The 18,072-nt window shown below is 51.6% G+C and overlaps 1 protein-coding gene across 1 annotated transcript in view; it reads right to left on the bottom strand.

The window, feature by feature from the left end:
• Positions 1–18,072, bottom strand: part of LOC100974764 (myosin-16) — a 62,308-nt gene that overhangs the window by 26,110 nt on the left and 18,126 nt on the right. Inside the window, exons 15-24 of the mRNA XM_063605975.1 lie at positions 17,929–18,046; positions 16,655–16,775; positions 12,540–12,676; positions 10,193–10,274; positions 5,982–6,155; positions 3,975–4,202; positions 2,732–2,836; positions 1,341–1,427; positions 974–1,119; positions 57–147 (exon numbers count right to left, since the gene is read on the bottom strand). Of these exons, the coding sequence (XP_063462045.1) occupies positions 57–147; positions 974–1,119; positions 1,341–1,427; positions 2,732–2,836; positions 3,975–4,202; positions 5,982–6,155; positions 10,193–10,274; positions 12,540–12,676; positions 16,655–16,775; positions 17,929–18,046 (1,289 nt within the window). The remainder of the gene's footprint in view (positions 1–56; positions 148–973; positions 1,120–1,340; positions 1,428–2,731; positions 2,837–3,974; positions 4,203–5,981; positions 6,156–10,192; positions 10,275–12,539; positions 12,677–16,654; positions 16,776–17,928; positions 18,047–18,072) is intronic.

The following is an 18,072-nucleotide window of genomic DNA, read 5'->3' as shown; positions in this document are numbered from 1 at the left end:
TGTTCAGAGAAGTGCATTTCCGACAGAGAGCTCATGCTTCTCGGTCCTGGACATACCTGGTGCTCCTTCAGTTTCCGCTGCAGCGTGGAATTCAGAGACTGCTCATCCTCATATTTCGAGTTGACAGAGTTTATTTCCAAATCCCTCCTGCAAGGGAAGGGTTGGTCTCCTGAGGAAAGGCTCTGAGGGTAGACCAGCAAGCTGGCGAGGGAATGTCGCCTGGGCTGCCAGAGGAGGCCTTGAACCTGCCGAAAAGCACGTACCTCCCAGCCCCTTCTGGTCTTCTGTAGTGACAGCCCAGAAGGTCTCACCCTACAGAGCAGTTAGACCCCTGAATGAGCTCCTCAGGTGTTTCATCATCCATTCATTCATTCACACATTTACTAATGTGACACTTTTTTTTGAGACAGGGTGTTGCTGTGTCACCCAGAATGCAGTGCAGTGGCATGATCATGGCTCACTGCAGCCTTGACCTCCTGGGCTTAAGTGATCCTCCCACCTCAGCCTCTCTAGTAGCTGGGGCCACAGGCTGGCTCCATCATGCCCAGTTAATTTTTGTATTTTTTGTAGACGGGGTCTTGCTATGTTGCCCAGGCTGGTCTTGAGCTCCTGGCCTCAAGCCATCCTCCTGCCTTCGCATCCCAAAGTGCTGGGATTACAGGTGTGAGCCACTGTACCCAACATGGTCATAGGCTTTTATGATGTCTCCCTGCCCTGCTGAGTCCTCAGTGTTCCCTGGGGTGGTGGCGCTCGTCTCCTCCCCAGTGCCCACCAGGTATTGTGTGACACTGGGCATTCCCTGCAGACAGGGCAGCCCCTACCTCTCTGCATATCCTCCATGCCTGCCAGGTACTTGGGACATGCAGGAATGTTTGTGAGGCTCTCCATACAGTGCCTGGCTCCTGGCACCCTCCAGGCAGCTCCAGCTATTGCTACCATTGTGATGGACAAAACGAACGACGACAAGACATACTTTTTCACCACCTCCTCGAGATCCAGCTTGGAACGCTCCATCTCATTGAGGTTGTCGATGGTCATCTTCAGGTCACTCTCAGCTTTCCGACGAGCCTTTTCCACCTCCGCCCGGATTTTCTTTTCCTGCTCCCAGTTATCCTCCAGCTACAGAGACAAGAACAGCAAGAGAAGGTAGACGAGGAGAGTCTGAGGTCAGAAGGCAAGAAGGAACCAGACTGGGTCCGATCCTTTAGCTGTGGCATCAGAAGGGCCCTCACGCCCCGGGGGATGTGTTGGTCCAGTTCTCAAAACTAATCTTCGGACCCCGTGCCCCCAGAGGGATCTGGCCTTGGAGTTGTAGAGGTGGCCACAGCAATGGGTATTACCTCATGGATCTGCGTGCTCAGCTTGCTGTTATTTTTGGTCAGGTGGTTCACCTTGTCCTCCTCAGCTTGTAGGTCGTCCAGGGTTTTCTGGAAGGACAGATACACACGTGAGTGCCACGAGGCCCAGTGGGAGCAGCTGAACAGTCCTGATACTCAGTCGTCGCTTCTGAGCTATGCAGCTCCCAGGCTTTGGGGAGTTCAGTTGACTTCAGTGAGTAGGTACTGACCACCTGCTCCTGGGCGCTGGGTAAGGCCAGAGCAGATGGACCAGAGCCACCCATCAGGGAGGTCAATTGCTTGAGCCAGGGAGGTTGAGGCTGCAGTGAGCTATGATCGTACCACTGCACTCGAGCCTGGGTGACAGAGTCAGACCCTGTCTCTACAAAAATTAGCCAGGTGTGGTGGCACACGTCTGTAGTGCCAGCTACTCAGGAGACTGAGGCAGGACGATCACGAGCCCAGGAGGTTGGGGCTGCAGTGAGCTATGATGGCACCACTGCATTTCAGCCTGAGCAACAGTGAGACCCTATCTCTGGTTCCCCAGGGGGCATATGGGAAATAGGTGGGGTGCTTCTGGTTGTCACAGTGATTGGAGGTTCCTCTGAGATTTAGTGGATGACTCCAGCAATGCCGGACATCCCATTTTGCTCTGGACAATCTGGTACCACGAAGAACTCTGTAGTCCACATTCCTGATGTCCCACCCGGGCACTTATGTGAGTAAAACAACCATTTCTACTCTTCTAAACCTAGAGCCCAGCACCCTTTTACATGTAACTCAATGTTCTTTTTCATTGAATATGCACTACATTTTTTTTTTTTTTGAGATAGGATCTTCCTCTGTCACTCAGACTGGAGTACAGTGGTACGATCATAGCTAACTGCAGCCTCCACCTCTTGGGCTCAAGCAACCCTCTCGCCTCAGCCTCCCAGCTAATTTTTTTTCTAGTTTTTAGAAAACTGCACTCCAGCTCGGGTGAGAGTGTGAAGCTCCATCTCAAAAACAAACAAAAATTAGTGGGGTGCAGTGGTACATGCCTATAATCCCAGTTACTCAGGAGGCTGAGGTGGGAGGATTACCTGAGCCTGGGAAGTCAAAGCTGCAGTGAGCCATGATCATACCACTGCACTCCAGCCTTGGTGACAGTTTGGAAGACAAATTATATTGTCACCCCACTTATAACAAACTTGGAAGGAAGGCAGCAAGGGGGGGCCACACCCATGTCACTCTTGAGGAAACTGAGATGTACGGAGATTCCTTAACTTCCCTAAGGCCCCAAGCTGAGGGGGCGGCAGGGCCAGGATTTGAACTCGGGGCTCCAGTCTCCAATGGAAAGCACATTGTGCCAAGCTCTAGCTGCTGGGCTGAGGGAAGATGCAAGGGAAACCTACCTGGTGCAGCTCCTCTAGGGCCCTCTTCTCCTTCTGGAGCTTGGCGATGGAGTCTTCACGGAGTGAGAGGTCCCCCGTCAGGGTACGGACCTTGTGATCCAGGGCCTAGAAACCAGGGCAGGGAGAGAGGTAGATCCTTAAAGCTGGAGGGAGTCCTCAGCTTGGGTGCACCCTTGAGTCTCCTGGGAGCTTAAGAAATGCCAGCACCCAGAGCATGTCCTAGACCAACCAAGTCAGAACCCTGGGGGTGAAGGGGAGCAGCAAGAACCTTGGCTTCTCAAAGTGTGGTCCCCGGATGTCGGCAGTGGCATCCCCTAGGAGCATGCTAGGAATACAGACCCTTGGGCTCCACCAGACTCGCCAGAGTCTGCACCTGACTGTATCCCCAGTGGTTTGTGTGTGCAGCAGAGCAGGAGAAGCGCAAGTTTAGGCAGAGCCCCTGCTTACCCTGCTCGAGAACCCAACCCACCTGCAATAGCAGGAAGGGGACCTTGGGACCAGGGGCCAGCCAGATGGCATCAGGAGCCAGGGCTTCCCCCAGGGAGCTGTTCAGAGGGGCAGCAACTGCTTGTTTGGGCAGAAATTCAACAGCTGAAGGTGGACACTTCACCATGATGGGAACAGCTCAGTCCCCTTAGCTGCCCTGTCCAGCAGAACTTTCTGCAGTGACGGACATGTTCTCTGCCTTTGCTGTCCCATGCAGTGACACTTAACGCACATGGCTGCTGAGCACCTGCAATGTGGCTTGTGCAACTGAGGAATTGCATTTTAAGTTGTAAATTAATAGGTGTTACAATAGCCCCATGTGGGCTGGGTACGGTGGCCCATGCCTGTAATCCCAGCACTTTGGGAGGCCAAGACAGGCAGATCACCTGAGGTGAGGCGTTCAAGACCAGTCTGGGCAACATGGCGAAACCCCATCTCTACTAAAAATACAAAAATTAGCCGGGTGTGGTGGCGCCACACGTGTAGTCCCAGCTACCCGGGAGGCTGAGGTATGAGAATCACTTGATCCCGGGAGGGGGAGGTTGCAGTGAGCTGAGGTCGCACTACTGCACTCCAGCCTGCGTGACACAGCGAGAGCGAGACTCTGTCGCAAAACAAACAAACAAAAAAAACCCCCCAAAAAACTGCCCCATGTGGTCAGTGGTCAGGGCACTGGGTGTAGCCACCATAGGGGCTTTAGGTATGGCCCCTGAAGGTGGCCTGAGAAAAGCGTGGCAGGGCCCCGGCCTCTCCTCACCTGCTTCTCCTTCTCTGTCTTGGCCAGTGTGGTTTCCAGGCCCTCTAGGTCCCGCTTCAGGTCGCTCAGCTCCCCTTCCAGCTTGCGCTTGGCGGCACTCAGTGAGGCCGCCATGCCCTCTTCCTCCTCCAGCCGCTCCCGCATGTCTGAGATCTGGCTCTCTAGATCCATCTTGGTCTTCATCATCTGTGTCAGGCGCTCCTCTGCATCCATCAGGTTCTCTTGCTCCTGTTGGGAGAAAGAGCCCCGGTCGAGGACAGGGTCCAGGCAAAGACCACACCAAGACGCTGGACAAGCCTTGAGCTGAACAAATGTGTCCTGGGGGTTGGACAAGGGGCTGGGCTATCTCGAGCTCCTTTTTTTTTTTTTTTTTTGAGTCAGGGTTTTGCTTTGTTGCCCAGGCTGGAGTGCAGTGGTGTGATCACAGCTCACTGCAGTCTAGACCTCCTGGGCTCAAGAAGTCCTCCCACCTCATCCTCCCAAGTAGCTGAGGCTACAGGTACACACTGCAATGCCCAGCTAAGTTTTTTATTTTTATTTTTGAGACAGAGTCTCACTCTGTCACCCAGGCTGGGGTGCAGTGGCACAATCATGGCTTACTGCAGCCTCGACCTTCTAGGCTTAAGCAATCCTCCCACTTCAGCCTCCTGAGTAGGTGGGACTACAGATGTGCCACCACACCCGGCTAATTTTTAAACTTTTTTGTAGAGATGGGGTTTCACTATGTGGCCCAGGCTGGTCTTGAACTCCTGGGCTCAAGCATTCCTCCTGCCTTGGCCTCCCAGAGTGTTGGGTTTATGGGCATGAGCCATTGCACCTGGCCCAGGAGGATTCTTCCATCACTTTGGTCTTGCCCAGCCTCAGCCTTCACAAACAAAATGGGGATATCAGTTCAAGCAACTTCTCAGGGGTATGAAGAGGATACAGAGAAATGATGTTGGAGGCCTTTGGGGACAGTGGAAGGAAAATGCAAGCACCACACATGCTCACGGCTACAGAGATGGCTGTGGCAGAGCAGGGAGGACTGGAGATGGAATTGGGCCCCTTCCAGGGCTGGGTTTTCTACTAATGGGCCTGGGACTTTGATCAAATCTCTAAATGTCTGCCAAACTGAGTTTTCTACCCTGTACGATGCACGTGAAAATCAAGTGTCTTACAGGGCGGCTGTGAGAGTCAAATCAGGGAAGGAATAGGAAAAGCTTTGCAAACCAGAAGGACCCCAGCAGTGAATTCACTGCAGGACATTTAGTCAGGCGCCCTACAGAAATGACATCATTTATTCTTTCTTGCTGTGTTTCCCTGGACAGGTGAGGAGAACAAGGCTTGGAGTGGGTAAGTTGCCAAGTTTGTATGGCAGAGCCCAGCCCTGACTCCAGGGGATGCTGTTCTCACCCCATCTCATGGCCACCATCCCTGGACTTTCCCTGCAGGCGGGTCCTGTAGCTGTGTGTGCCCAGCCTGCTGCTGTGTGCAAATAAGAATTTGATGGAGGCTGGGCACAGGGGCTTACACCTGTAATCCCAGCACTTTGGGAGGCCGAAATAGGAGGATCACTTGAGGCTGGGAGTTTGAGACAAGCCTGGGCAACATAGTGAGACCCTGTCTCTACAAAAAATACAAAAAATTAGCCAGGCATGGTGGTGTAGTCCCAGCTACTCGGGAGGCTGAGGTGGGAGGATCACCTGTGTCCAGGAGATGGAGGCTGCTGTGAGCTGTGATCGAGCCACTTCACTCCAGCCTGGGCAACACAGCAAGACCATGTCGCTGTCTGTCTGTCTGTCTGTCTGTCTGTCTCTCTCTCTCTCACACACACACACACACACACACACACACACACACACGAATTGGATGGAGACTTTTTGGAAGTTGGGTCGAGGGTGACTTTGTATGCTGGAGAATTTCCCGTGGTCTGGAGGGACATGGGTTTTTGGAAGAGCTCGCCCTTCCTCCCTCCCAGGGTCCAGGCTGTATGGGTTTCCCACCCTTCTCCCTGGGGACCCCACGTACAGCCTGCAGCTGGATGGTGAGGTCATTCTTCTCCTGGCTGAGCGTGGCTGTCTTCTCCTCCAGTTCCTTGACCTTGTTTACCAACTCCTGGGTTTGGGCCATGGCTTTCCTGAGCTCCTCCTCCTTGGCCTTCATCTCCTCCTCTTGCCGAGCCACATTCAGGAGTGGCTTGACCTGGGCAATGAGCAACACCAAAGAGTGTTAGGAGAATGGGGTTTGCCGCCGGGTAGACGGAGGGCTGTGGAGTCTCTGCCTCAGGCGTGACCTCACAGCACCACTGTGGTGGGAAGCAGCTCTTGCTGTAGCTCTGCGGGTGGGGTCCCTCTCCACAGATGCCACCAGGCTGAGCTCCTTGTGTAAAGCATCCCTGGCCTCAACAGAGAAGGCCCATCCTCCCCTAGGACAATTCTTAGGATGCTCTTTAATCCTGAGGGACATGGAGTCAGGTGTCCTCGGCATCTGGGTGCCCCAAGGCTTACATCTGTTCTGCATGTTGTGTAGACACCAGGAGCCCCAGTGAAATGCACAGCCTTGGGGTCCCCTCCCTCCTTCCTTCCCTACTGAGTCCTCCCACCTCTGGCTCTCTGTTTCTGTCTCTGTCTGCCTCATTTTGCTGTCTCTCTCACTCGCCCACTGTTTCTCTCTCTCTCTCTGTGTCTCTCTCATGCCATTCCTATCTCTGCCTCTCTTCTCAGTCTCTGTTGCTCTGCTCTCTCTTTTTCTCTCTCCGTGTTTCTGTTTCTGTCTTTCTCTCTGTCTCTTTCTCTCATCTCTCTCTCTTATCTCTGTCTCTCTCTCTGCCTGTCTCTCTGTTGTGCTGTCTCTCTCTCTCTCATTTTCTGTGTCTTTCTCTTTGTTTTTCTCTATGTGTGTGTGTCTCTCTCTGTCTCTTACTCTCCCTCTCTCTCTCTCACTCCTTTCATCTTCTGTCTAACATGAAGTCGCACCTCTCGACTTGGCCTTGCAGGTCTTCCACAATGTAGCCCCTGCCCTCCTCCTGCACTGTGTCAGCTGATACTTCCCACCATGGCCAGTGCCCCTGCACCTGTGTCTATAGGGCTGGGCCTTCTTTGCCATTCAGCCAGGAGCATTTGCTCGTGCTCTGCACCCGCAGCACCCATCGGGACCTCTCTGTGCACTTGGCCCTTCTCACCTGCACTGGAGCGCCAGGCTCTGTCTGGTCCTACCACCTGTATTCTGCCCTGCATCTGCAAGCCCCTCAAAGACCTCCCTCCCATCCCTTTGGGGTTCCTAAAGCACCTAGCAGAGCTGGTGGGGCAGGTACCCTGGGAACCACAGAAACATTATACCATAGATACAATAGATACATAGTCAATAGATACATTTCCCAGGAGGGAAAATGCCCTAGACATGGATCTGGGAGGAGGGACAGCCTGCGCCTCTTTTGAAAGATAACAGATAAACCTTGTTCATTGCCAGCCTGGCTGTTGAGAATCTGAGATGTCACAGTGGCAAAGCTGGCATGAAAAGGTTGCAGTAACCACCATACTTTGCCGCTGTGTAGCACTTTTTATTCAATGGAAACCTACTACAAGTGTTTTTTCATTAACCCAGCCTATCTGGCTTTGTTAAATAATATTAGAGCTTAGTTAGAATACTAAGAGGAGAGGATTTAAAACAACAACAAAAACTAAAAAGGCCGGGCGCAGTGGCTCACGCCTGTAATCCCAGCACTTTGGGAGGCCAAGGCGGGCAGATCACCTGAGGTCAGGAGTTCAAGACCAGCCTGGCCAACATGGTGAAATCCCGTCTCTACTAAAAATACAAAAAATTAGGCGTGGTGGCAGGCGCCTTAATCCCAGCTACTCAGGAGGTTGAGGCAGGAGAATCGCTTGAATCCGGGAGGCGGAGGTTGCAGTGAGCCAGATCATGCCCCTGCGCTCCAGCCTGAGCAACAGAGCAAGATTTTGTCTCAACAACAAGAAAAACTAATTAGAACAGGACCTTGTTCTGTCAGGTCTAATTAGTAACAAGCAGGGGAGTTTACAGCTGTTGCTACCATGTCTTGCTCAGAAGGAACCTTAAAGGCCATTGGCCTGGGTCTTCCCAGAGTCTAATTGTATACCAAGGGATCTGGTGAGATGCATTCAAGCATAGACACCCTTTGATTAGAGTTGTGACATAGTTACTTTAATAGGCAATTTAAAAAATGAAAACTCCTCAAATCCACAATTTTGTGGGTAACATTTGCTTAGGATGAGATTAAAGCAGGTAAGACTACAAAGTTTCCTTTTAAAGTAAAATTTGTGGCTGGGCACAGTGGCTCACGCCTGTAATTCCAGGAGGCTGGGGAGGATCACTTGAGGTCAGGAGTTTGAGACTGGCTGGGGTAATGTAGCAAGACACTGTCTCTACAAAAAATTTAAAAATGAGCTGGGCGGGCGCTGTGTACCTGTAATCTCAGCCATTTGGGAGGCTGAGGTGGGAGGATTGCTTGAGGCCAGGAGTTTGAGACCAGCCTGGGCAACATAGCAAGACCCTGTCTCTTCAAAAACAAAAATTAAAAATTAGCTGGGCATGGTGGCACACACCTATAGTCTGAGCTATTTGGGAGGCTGAGGTGGAAGGATCGCTTGAGCCCGGAGTTAGAGGCTGCAGTGGGCTATGATTGCATCACTGCACTCTAGCCTGGGCAACAGAGTGAGACCCTGTGTCAAAAAAAATAATTTTTTTTTTCCAAAATAAAAAAGCGAGGCCAGGTGCAATGACTCACATCTATAATCCCAGCAGCACTTTGGGAGGCCAAGGCGGGTGGATCACCTGAGGTCAGGAGTTTGAGACCAGCCTGGCCAGCATGGTAAAACCCTGTCTCTACTAAAAATACAAAAATTAGCCAGGTAGGGTGGCAGATGCATGTAATCCCAGATACTCAGGAGGCTGAGGCAGGAGAATAACTTGAACCCGGGAGGCGGAGGTTGCAGTGAGCTGAGATTGTGCCCCTGCACTCCAGCCTGGGTGACAGAGTGAGACTCCGTATCAAAAAAAAAAAAAAAAAGTGAATTAATGTAAAGAAAGGTGAGTCATGGAACAGGCGGGGAAAGCCAGGCGGCACCAGCAACGCCTGGCCTTTGAGACATGCTCACCTAGATTCCTCTCCAATCCCAGGTCCTCCAGGGCCGGCCTGTGTGTGGATACATTTGGAGAAGCAGAACTTACTATTCCTCCCTTTCCATTTGTGGTGGGTGCTGATTGTTAGCTAGTTCTTTCCCATGGGGGAGTGTAAAGAAACTTCCTTGTGAGCTATGGAGGACTCAGGGCCACCCGAGATGACTCAGAGCCTGTCCCCACCCTCTGCGGGTCCTCCTTTCTCCTGAACATAGCTGCCTGGTGCCTGACTCCCTCTTCTGGTGCCCAGAGACATGTCCCTCTTAATAGTGGCCCCAGCACCGGCATGATTGGACCCATGTGCAGTGCCATGGCTGGTGGCCTCCTGCCTTGGTTGAGGGTGGCCTGGCTGCTTGGGACCTCTGTGGGTCCCACCAGCTGGCTGACTCACATACCATACTCATTGCTGTTTCGGAAGAACAGGAAATGAGAGGTCGGACCTTATCATTTCCTGAGGTTCCCCCAGCTCTAAGCCAAGAACTCACTGGAGTTGAAGATGCCTCAACATGCCCAGGGGCAAGGAGTCAATAATCAAGCTCACTTTTTTTGGTGGGGATGGTATGGCGCTCTCCATCTTAAGTGGATTTTATTTTGAGGGATGAGATGGAAGGCAGAAAGACACTTGCTCTCCTTTCCTTTCCTCTCTCCCTTCCTTTCCTCTCTCCCTTTCCTCTCTCCCTTCCTTTCCTCTCTCCCTTCCTTTCCTCTCTCCCTTCCTTTCCTCTCTCCCTTCCTTTCCTCTCTTTCTTCCTTTCCTCTCTCTCTTCCTTTCTTTTCTTTTGAAATGGGGTCTCACTGTGTTGCCCAGGCTGGTCTCAAACTCCTGGCCTCAAGCAATCCTCCTGCCTCAGCCTCCCAAAGGGCTGGGATTACAGGTGTGAGCCACTGTGCCCGCCCCATGATTTTTCTTAGGGAGGAATTAGTCCCTGTCTGGACAGAGGCTAGATTTTTGTCTCTAAGGTGCCCTCATTTTCAAACTGTTCTTGCAGCCTCTCACTCCCGAGGGGCACCTCTGTCCAGGATCGAGCCCTCCCCCAGCCCATAGGCAGCAGCAGTCCCCCCTGGCCTGGCCCCTCGGCCCTCACCTTGTTGTACAGCTTCCACCAGCCCCAGAAACGGAGCTGCAGGAACTTGCGCACGTTCCGCTGAATGACTTTCAGGCCCATTCTGCGAAAAGAATCCAGGGTTGAGTGGGTTACAATGAAGGTGTTAGGACTTGGCTTCCCTGGGGAAGGGGTGGGGCCTGGGAATAGAAGCCAGCAGATCTACTTTGTTCAGACACCAAAGTGCCTTCTCGAGACCCAGCATTGCCCATGTGGTCTGCGGCAGGGAGACTCACGTTGGGGTCAGAGCTTAGCAGCACGATAAGGGAGCTGAGGTGAAACCTGATGGAACCAGGTCCCTCCCAGATGGCACAAGGCTGAGACATACCAGTCATTGACTCCTGCATTTTCCCTCCTCCACCAGAAATCACCCATTAGTCTCCAAATCCCATGGATCTGCAAAGTTGCTGGAATCCGCCCATTTCTTGTTCCCTGCAGCTTCACTCAACTGCCATTTATTGAGGACCTCCTGTGCACCAAGGCCCTGGGCTGAATCAGGCCAAGATCCCTCACATCAGCCCCTAACTGGTATCCCTGCCTTCAGTCCAGGGCTGCAGGTGGCCTGCTGATGGGAACAGAATTCATTACTAATTCTATGACCACAAAGAAATAGAGTGAATCACAGGTCATCTGGGATGGACCTACCTTTTTTTTTTTTTTTTTTTTTTTTTTGAGACAGGGTCTCACTCTGTTGCCCAGGCTAGAGTGCAATGGTGCAATTATGGCTCACTGGAACTTTGTACTCCCTGGCTCAGGCAATCCTCCTGCCTCAGCCTCCAAAGTAGCTGGGACTACAGGCATGCACCACCACCTGCGAATTTTTTGTTTTTGTTTTTGTTTTTGTAGAGATGGGGTCTCCCTATCTCCTGTTGCCCAGGCTGGTCTCAAACTCCTGAGCTCAAGTGATCTCCCACCTTGGCTTCTCAAAGTGCTGGGATTACAGGTATGAGCTACCACACCTGGCCAGACCCAGCCCTTTAAAAATTACCAGGTTAGGGAGATGGCTGAAAAACATGGTTCCAAGGGCAGGGATGTGGAGTGAGAATTGCTGAGTTCTAATCCTGGCTCTGCATGAACCTGCCCCAGTTCCTTAACCTCTCAGACCTCAGTTTCCACATCTGTAAAGTGGGGGTGCTGGCCCTACCATGCCCCTCTCATAGCATCATTATGTGAATCAAGTAAGAGGAAGGCTGTGAAATGACTTGAAACTATAAAGAGAGGGTTTATATTAGTTGTTTCCTGTTAGGGGTTAAGCTGTGTCCTCCGAAAGGATACGTTGAAGTCCTAACCCCCAATACCTAGGAAGGGAACCTTGTTTGGGAATAGGGTCTCAGCAAATGTAACTAGTTAAGATGAGGTGGTCATACTGGAGTAAGGTGGACCCTAATTCAATGACTGGTGTCCATATAAAAAGAGGGAAGATGGGCTGGGCGCAGTGGCTCATGCCTGTAATCCTAACACTTTGAGAAGTTGAGGCAGGTGGATTGCTTGAGCCCAGGAGTTTGAAACGAGCCTAGGCAACATAGGGAGACCTTGTCTCTACCAAAAAAAAAAAATTAGCCAGGTGTGGTACAGTGCACCTGTAGTCCTAGCTACTCAGGAGGCTGAGGTGGGAGTATCACTCAAGCCCAAGAGGTTGAGGCTGCAGTGAGCTATGATTGCACCACTGTACTCCAGCCTGGGCTACAGAGCAAGACCCCACCCCCAACTCAAAAATAAAATTTAAGGCGATGGATATCCCAGTTATCCTGATTTCATTATATGAATGTATCAGGTTATCACATAAAACCTAAAATATGCATAGCTATTAGGTATCAGTAAAAAAATTTTTAAAAATTCCTGTTGTTTGAAGCCACCCAGTGTGCGAACTTGGTTGCGGCAGCTCTGAGAGACAGGGTTCTTTTTATTTTTTTGAGACGGAGTTTTGCTTCTGTCGCCCAGGCTGGAGTGCAATGGCACGATCTCAGCTCACTGCAACCTCCGCCTCCCGGATTCAAGCGATTCTCCTGCCTCAACCTCCCCAGTAGCTGGGATTATAGGTGCCCACCACCACGCCCAGCTAATTTTTGTATTTTTTGTAGAGACGGGGTTTCACCATGTTGGCCAGGCTGGTCTTGAACTCCCGACCTCAGGCAATCCGCCCGCCTCAGCCTCCCAAAGTGCTGGGATTACAGGCATGAGCCACCGCACCTGGCCAGCCACACAGGGTTCTTTCTGCCAGCAAGACATTGGCATCCACCCCTGGCCCACCATGCAGCGTGGCCAGTGGAGCTGGCCCTGAGTGCGTGTGGCTCCTCTGGGCCTTCCTGTCGGTGTTTGTGAGTGCTACCTTCGTTCCAGCATCTTCTTGAACTCCACCCTCATGAGGAAGCCCCGAAGCCGACACTGCAGCATCGTCATGATCTTGGCCAGACGCTCGTCCCTCATGTCCTCAAGCCTGGCCAGGATGCCCGCACGGAAGAACACCTGGGGAAAGACCGCACGCCTTTGAAAAAGCCCGGCTGTCACCGATGGCAGCCACTTGGGGGAGTTTTAAATCAAAGAAGGGTTTTTGTTTGTTTGTTTTGCTGGAGTGCAGTGGCGCAATTACGGATCACTGCGGCCTCAACCTCCCGAGCTTAAGCAATCCTCCCATCTCAGTCTCCCAAGTAGCTGAGACTACAGGCACATGCCACCATGCCTGGCTAAATTTATTATTATTATTGTAGAGATAGGGTCTCACTATGTTATCCAGGCTGAGCCTCCCAAAGTGCTTGGGATTACAGGCATGTGCCACCATGTCCAGCTAATTAAAAAAATTTTTTTCGGCTGGGCGCAGTGGCTCATGCCTGTAATCCCAGCACTTTGGGAGGCCGAGGTGGGTGGATCATGAGGTCAGGAGATCGAGACCATCCTGGCTAACATGGTGAAACCTCATATCTACTAAAAATACAAAAAGCCGGGCGTGGTGGCGGGCGCCTGTAGTCCTAGCTACTCAGGAGGCTGAGGCAGGAGAATGGCGTGAACCTGGGAGGCGGAGCTTGTAGTGAGCCGAGATCATGCCACTGCACTCCAGCCTGGGCAACAGAGCAAGACAGTCTCAAAAAAAAAAAAAATTTTTTTTTTTTTCTGAGATGAGGTCTGGTTATGTTGCCCAGGCTGGCCTTGAACTACTGGACTCAAGTGATCTTCCTATCTCAGCCTCCCAAAATGCAGGAATTATAGGCATGAGCCACCATGCCCTGCCTGTTGATGTTTTAAAAATCCCCCCAGGCCAGGCACGATGGCTCACACCTGTAATCCCAGCGCCTTGGGAGGCTGAGATGGGCAGATCATGAGATCAGGAGTTCAAGACCAGCCTGGCCAACGTGGTGAAACCCCGTCTTTATTAAAAATACAAAAAATTAGCCAGGCATGCTGGCAGGTGCCTGTAATCCCAGTTACTCGGGAGGCTGAGGCAGGAGAATCGCTTAAACCTGGGAGGCGGAGGTTGCAGTGAGCCAAGACAGTGCCACTGCACTCCAGCCTGGGTAACAGAGTGAGACTCCGTCTCAAAAAAAAAAAAAAAAAGTGTCCCCAGATGAGTCTAATGTATAGCCAAGGTTGAGAACTTTGTTCTAGAGAAATTCCTGCACAGGACCATGAGCAAGGATGTTCACAGCAGCACTGCAGTACAGTGTGGCAGTGACAATGTCACGTACCAATGAGGATGAAGCTTAGAAACATGGCAAAGCGATAAAAGCACGTCATGGAGGAATGTCACGGAAGGGTGTGTCAAGTATGATACTTCCATGAAGCTCAAAACCAAGCACGACCTGCAGGCATATGTGCTAAAGCTATTTTTGAAAGGTAAGGAAATAAGCCAGGTGGTGTGGCTTATGCCTGTAATCCCAACACTTTGGGAGGCCGAGGTGGGAGGATCACTTGAGCCCAGGAGTTGGAGAACAGCCTTGGCAACATATTGAGACCCCATCTCTATAAAAAATACAAAAATTAGCCAGGTGTGGAGGTGTGCACCTGTAGTCCCAGCTACTCAAGAGGCTGAGGTGGGAGAATCGCTTGAGCCCAACAGTTTGAAGCCACAGTGAGCTGTGATCGTGTCACTGCACTCCAGCCTGGGCGACAGAGCAAGACCATGTCTCTTAAGAAAAAAAAAAAAAAGTTAAGAGAATGGTTCATGTCAGAATTCAAGACAGGGTTACTCCTGGGGGTGGGGAGGGGATGGGAGAGGAAAGACATGAAAGGTTGACATTCTGGGCTTTTCAGTGGGTTCACAGGGTGCTGGCTTTATTATTATGTTTCATAATGTAACACCTTTTTACAGGCTTCAAATAGGACATAATAGAAACTTTTAGAAGGATAGAAGGTGCCAGGAGACCTGCATTCTGGCCTCAGCCTTCCTTGGATGTGCTGTGTGTCTGACTGTGGTTAAGTCACTGTCCCTTTGGGGGACCTAGGCTTCCCCTCCTGTCCGGACAGAATGCTGCCTGCAGGGCCCCTGGGACCTCTGAGCTGCGGGAACCCAAAATGCCACACGGGGCCAGGGAGTACAGCACCTAACTGAGCCACTGTGGGCAAAAGATGAGGAAGAATGCTCCCTGCCCCTCAAAAGGCCCCCCGAGGAGCTAGACATCGCAAGGTAGAGAAATCAGGCTTGATGTCATAAAACATTTCCTGATATTTCAAAATTAATTGGCGTTGAGGTTTGGTCTTTGAAACAAGCATGTGGCTGGGGGTGGGGCCCACCTGAGCCAACTCCAAACATAGGAACACCATTTGCAGTCAGAACCATCCTGTTCTTTGTTCTCCTCCTGCTGCCAGTCTGCCTAGTCCTCAGGGAACAAAACTGTCCCCAGCAGCCCTGGGCCTTCCCCTGGAACTGACGTGCCAAATGCAACCCTTGTACAACAGCAAGATGCAGTCTGTTTGGCCAGGTGGTAAACGGACAAGATTCTGAGCTGTGCCAGATTCTGAGATACCAGCTCCGGCTTTCCCGGCCACACGACCGCCATTGGTGGGCCTTATGCCGACTAGCTCTGTCCCGCTTCGTTCTGTGAAGTTGGGCATGCCACCTCCACCCCCTCTCCAGGCTTTCTTAAGTTTCCCATCTGTCAAGGGTGGGTAGGGAAAGGAGGGGCCTGTTGGTTTCTAAGATTCTTTCCAGCTCAAGTATTCAATGATCCTGTCTCCAAACCTCAAGTGTCCCCCGCAAGTCAATCTAGCTATTTACAGCACATCTTAATTGTGAAGGATGCCAAAACAAACAGTTCCGGCAGGTTCTAGGGCAGTGTTACAATTCCACACACACAGAGTATTATAAAGCAAGCTCCAGGGAGTGAGGGACTCATTCTGTTCTCTTCACTGTGTGTCCCTAGAGCCTGGAACCATGCCTGGCACACAGTAGGCGCACCATAAGTGTTTGCTGAGTGACCAGATGCATTAGAGGCACAGGCATGCTGGAAGCTTCCATGCCAAGCCTGCGTCATGCGTGAGAACTTGGAGAGAGAAATGATCTGCTCCAGGCGGCACAGAGGCAGGCTTTGAGCTGACTCTCCTGACTGCAAAGCCTGTGAACCTCCTGTGTCACGGGGCGATCATGTTGGGGTGCAGTTTGTTGTGGGGGGCAGGGCGGCTATAGAAGGACACCTGGCACCACTGGCCTGGCTAGCCTTTACAACCGCACCAGGATGCTGCAGGGCCAGGAAATGGGATAGACCCAGGGCAACTCAGGCCCCATGAGTCAGGAGCAGGAGGTTGCTCTGTCTGAGTCAGTCCCATCTCAGCCGCTGGCTCAGAGCTGGGCTTACAGTGCTTCATTGTCCAGGCTCTGCCCAAGCAAACTTCCCCACGGGCCAGATCCATGACCTTGATTCTCATTGGCCCTTTTTATTCTTGGACACTCAGGGCTCAGGCCAGGTGTGGTGGCTTATGCCCGTAATCCCAGCACTTTGGGAGGCCGAGGCAGGTGGATTGCTTGAGCCCAGGAGTTTGAGACTAGCCTGGGCAACAGAGTGAGACCCCATCTCTACAAATAATTTAAAAAATTAGCTGGGTGTGATGGTGTATGCCTTAAGTCCCAGCTACTTGGGAGGCTGAGGCAGGAGGATCACTTGAGCCTGGGAGTTCCAGGTTGTAGTGAGCTGTGATTGCACCACTGCACTCCAGGAAGACCCTGTCTCAAACAAAACAAAACAAAACGTAGGGTTCTAAGAAATATTCTACCATTGATTGAGTTCCCCTCTGAGCTGAGCTGAGTTCTATGCATGTTGCCTCTAATCTCCCCAAATTCTATGAGACTGGCATGACCAATCTTGATTTTTCAGGAAACTGAGGCTCTCAGCAGCTGGCAGACTTGCCCGAAGTAGGCCATTGGTCAGTGGTCAGGTGGAATCCACACCCCAAAGCCCACCTTCTTGGAAAAAGGCTGAGGGGGTGTGTAGGGGGAGACCGCCCACCAGACCCTACCTTGGTGTGTCCAATTTTGTATTCATTCACATCTAGGTCAATGGCTGCAAGCAGCAGCTCTGAGGCCTTTTTGTTGTCCACGAACCCCTGGGGAATCACATTGGGGTTCAGCACTTGGTACCTGGCAGGAGAGAGATGATTGACAGTCATCACTGTGCCCAAGCTGACAGCACATAAAACATGTTCATGCGGTTATCCGCTGGTCTTTGAGATGGACTTTGGACAGAGATTAGACTTGTTTGACAGATGCTCCTGGGAGGCAGAGAGATGAGATCAATAGGAGGCTTTGGAATAAGGGCTACAGCTTGGGAGTGGACATTGGTGTGGGTTGGGGGTACAGGGAGGAGCTGTTTCTAGAAATGAAGACACCAAAATCCCTTGGAGTTGAGAAAAGGGCATTGACCCAGACATCAGCAAACAGGTTTTTTATCATGACCTGGGAGCAGCCCCCTTTGTGATCTTGGACACACAAGTCCCCAACTGGGGACTTCAGAGGGGCTTGGATAAGGTGACCTCTAGTGACCTTTCCTGATCCATCAATCTGTGGCCCTATGTTCTAGGAAGTTGGAGGAGGTAGAAGATCATCTCTAAGGTGGGGGTATTAGTTACCCCAGTGTTCGTCCAGAAGCAGACCCTGAGATAAGAATTCAAGTGCAAGTAGTTTATCTGGGAGGTGGCAGAGTGGGGAATGGGAAGAAAGCCAATAAAAGGCACGTTATGGAGGCAGTTAGTGCAACAGGCAACTGGAGCTTAATGCTGCTGGGATCACTGGGGGCCACAGTGGGAGTATTTACATCATGGAAATGGGCAGACACTAGCAATCAGGGTGTTTTTTTTGGACCAGAAGAGCTCTTATTTAACATTTACCAACACACTGCTGTCTGAGCGCATGTCTGGAAAATGTCTCAGATTTAGCCACCAGAAGGGTGAGGGAGCTGAGGTATTTATACACCAGCTCTCCTCAGTCAGATTGAGGGCTCCTTCCAGGGAGGCATTAATTCCCAGGACTTTCAGCTTGCCAAGGAAGGGCAAAGCAGCATCCAGCAGCTGAGAAATGCAGGGGCTGGCAGTTGAAATTTGGGCAAGCGTCTATGGCCATACCACCCTGAACATGCCCAATCTCTTCTGAAATTTGGGCCAGTGTGTACTAAGGTAGTGACTGATGGTGAGGTTGTATTGGCAGAGCACCATAATATCTGCTGCAGTGGGATGTGACTTATCAGCTGGTCAACTCCTGGGCATCTGAGCCTTGCACCCAGGGAGACATCACTCACCTCTGTTTGAACTCCGGGTACTGCAGCCTGTTTGGGAAGCCCTTCCTGCAGATACGGATGCCTTCCAGGACACCATTGCAAGCTAGCTGGTGCATGATCAGGTGGGCGTCTATCACACCTGCCAAGGGGGAGGGTGCAAGATGG

The sequence above is a fragment of the Pan paniscus genome, chromosome 6, assembly GCF_029289425.2.
Source record: "Pan paniscus chromosome 6, NHGRI_mPanPan1-v2.0_pri, whole genome shotgun sequence".
Taxonomy (NCBI): domain Eukaryota; kingdom Metazoa; phylum Chordata; class Mammalia; order Primates; family Hominidae; genus Pan; species Pan paniscus.
This window is presented reverse-complemented; position numbering and strand designations above follow the sequence as displayed.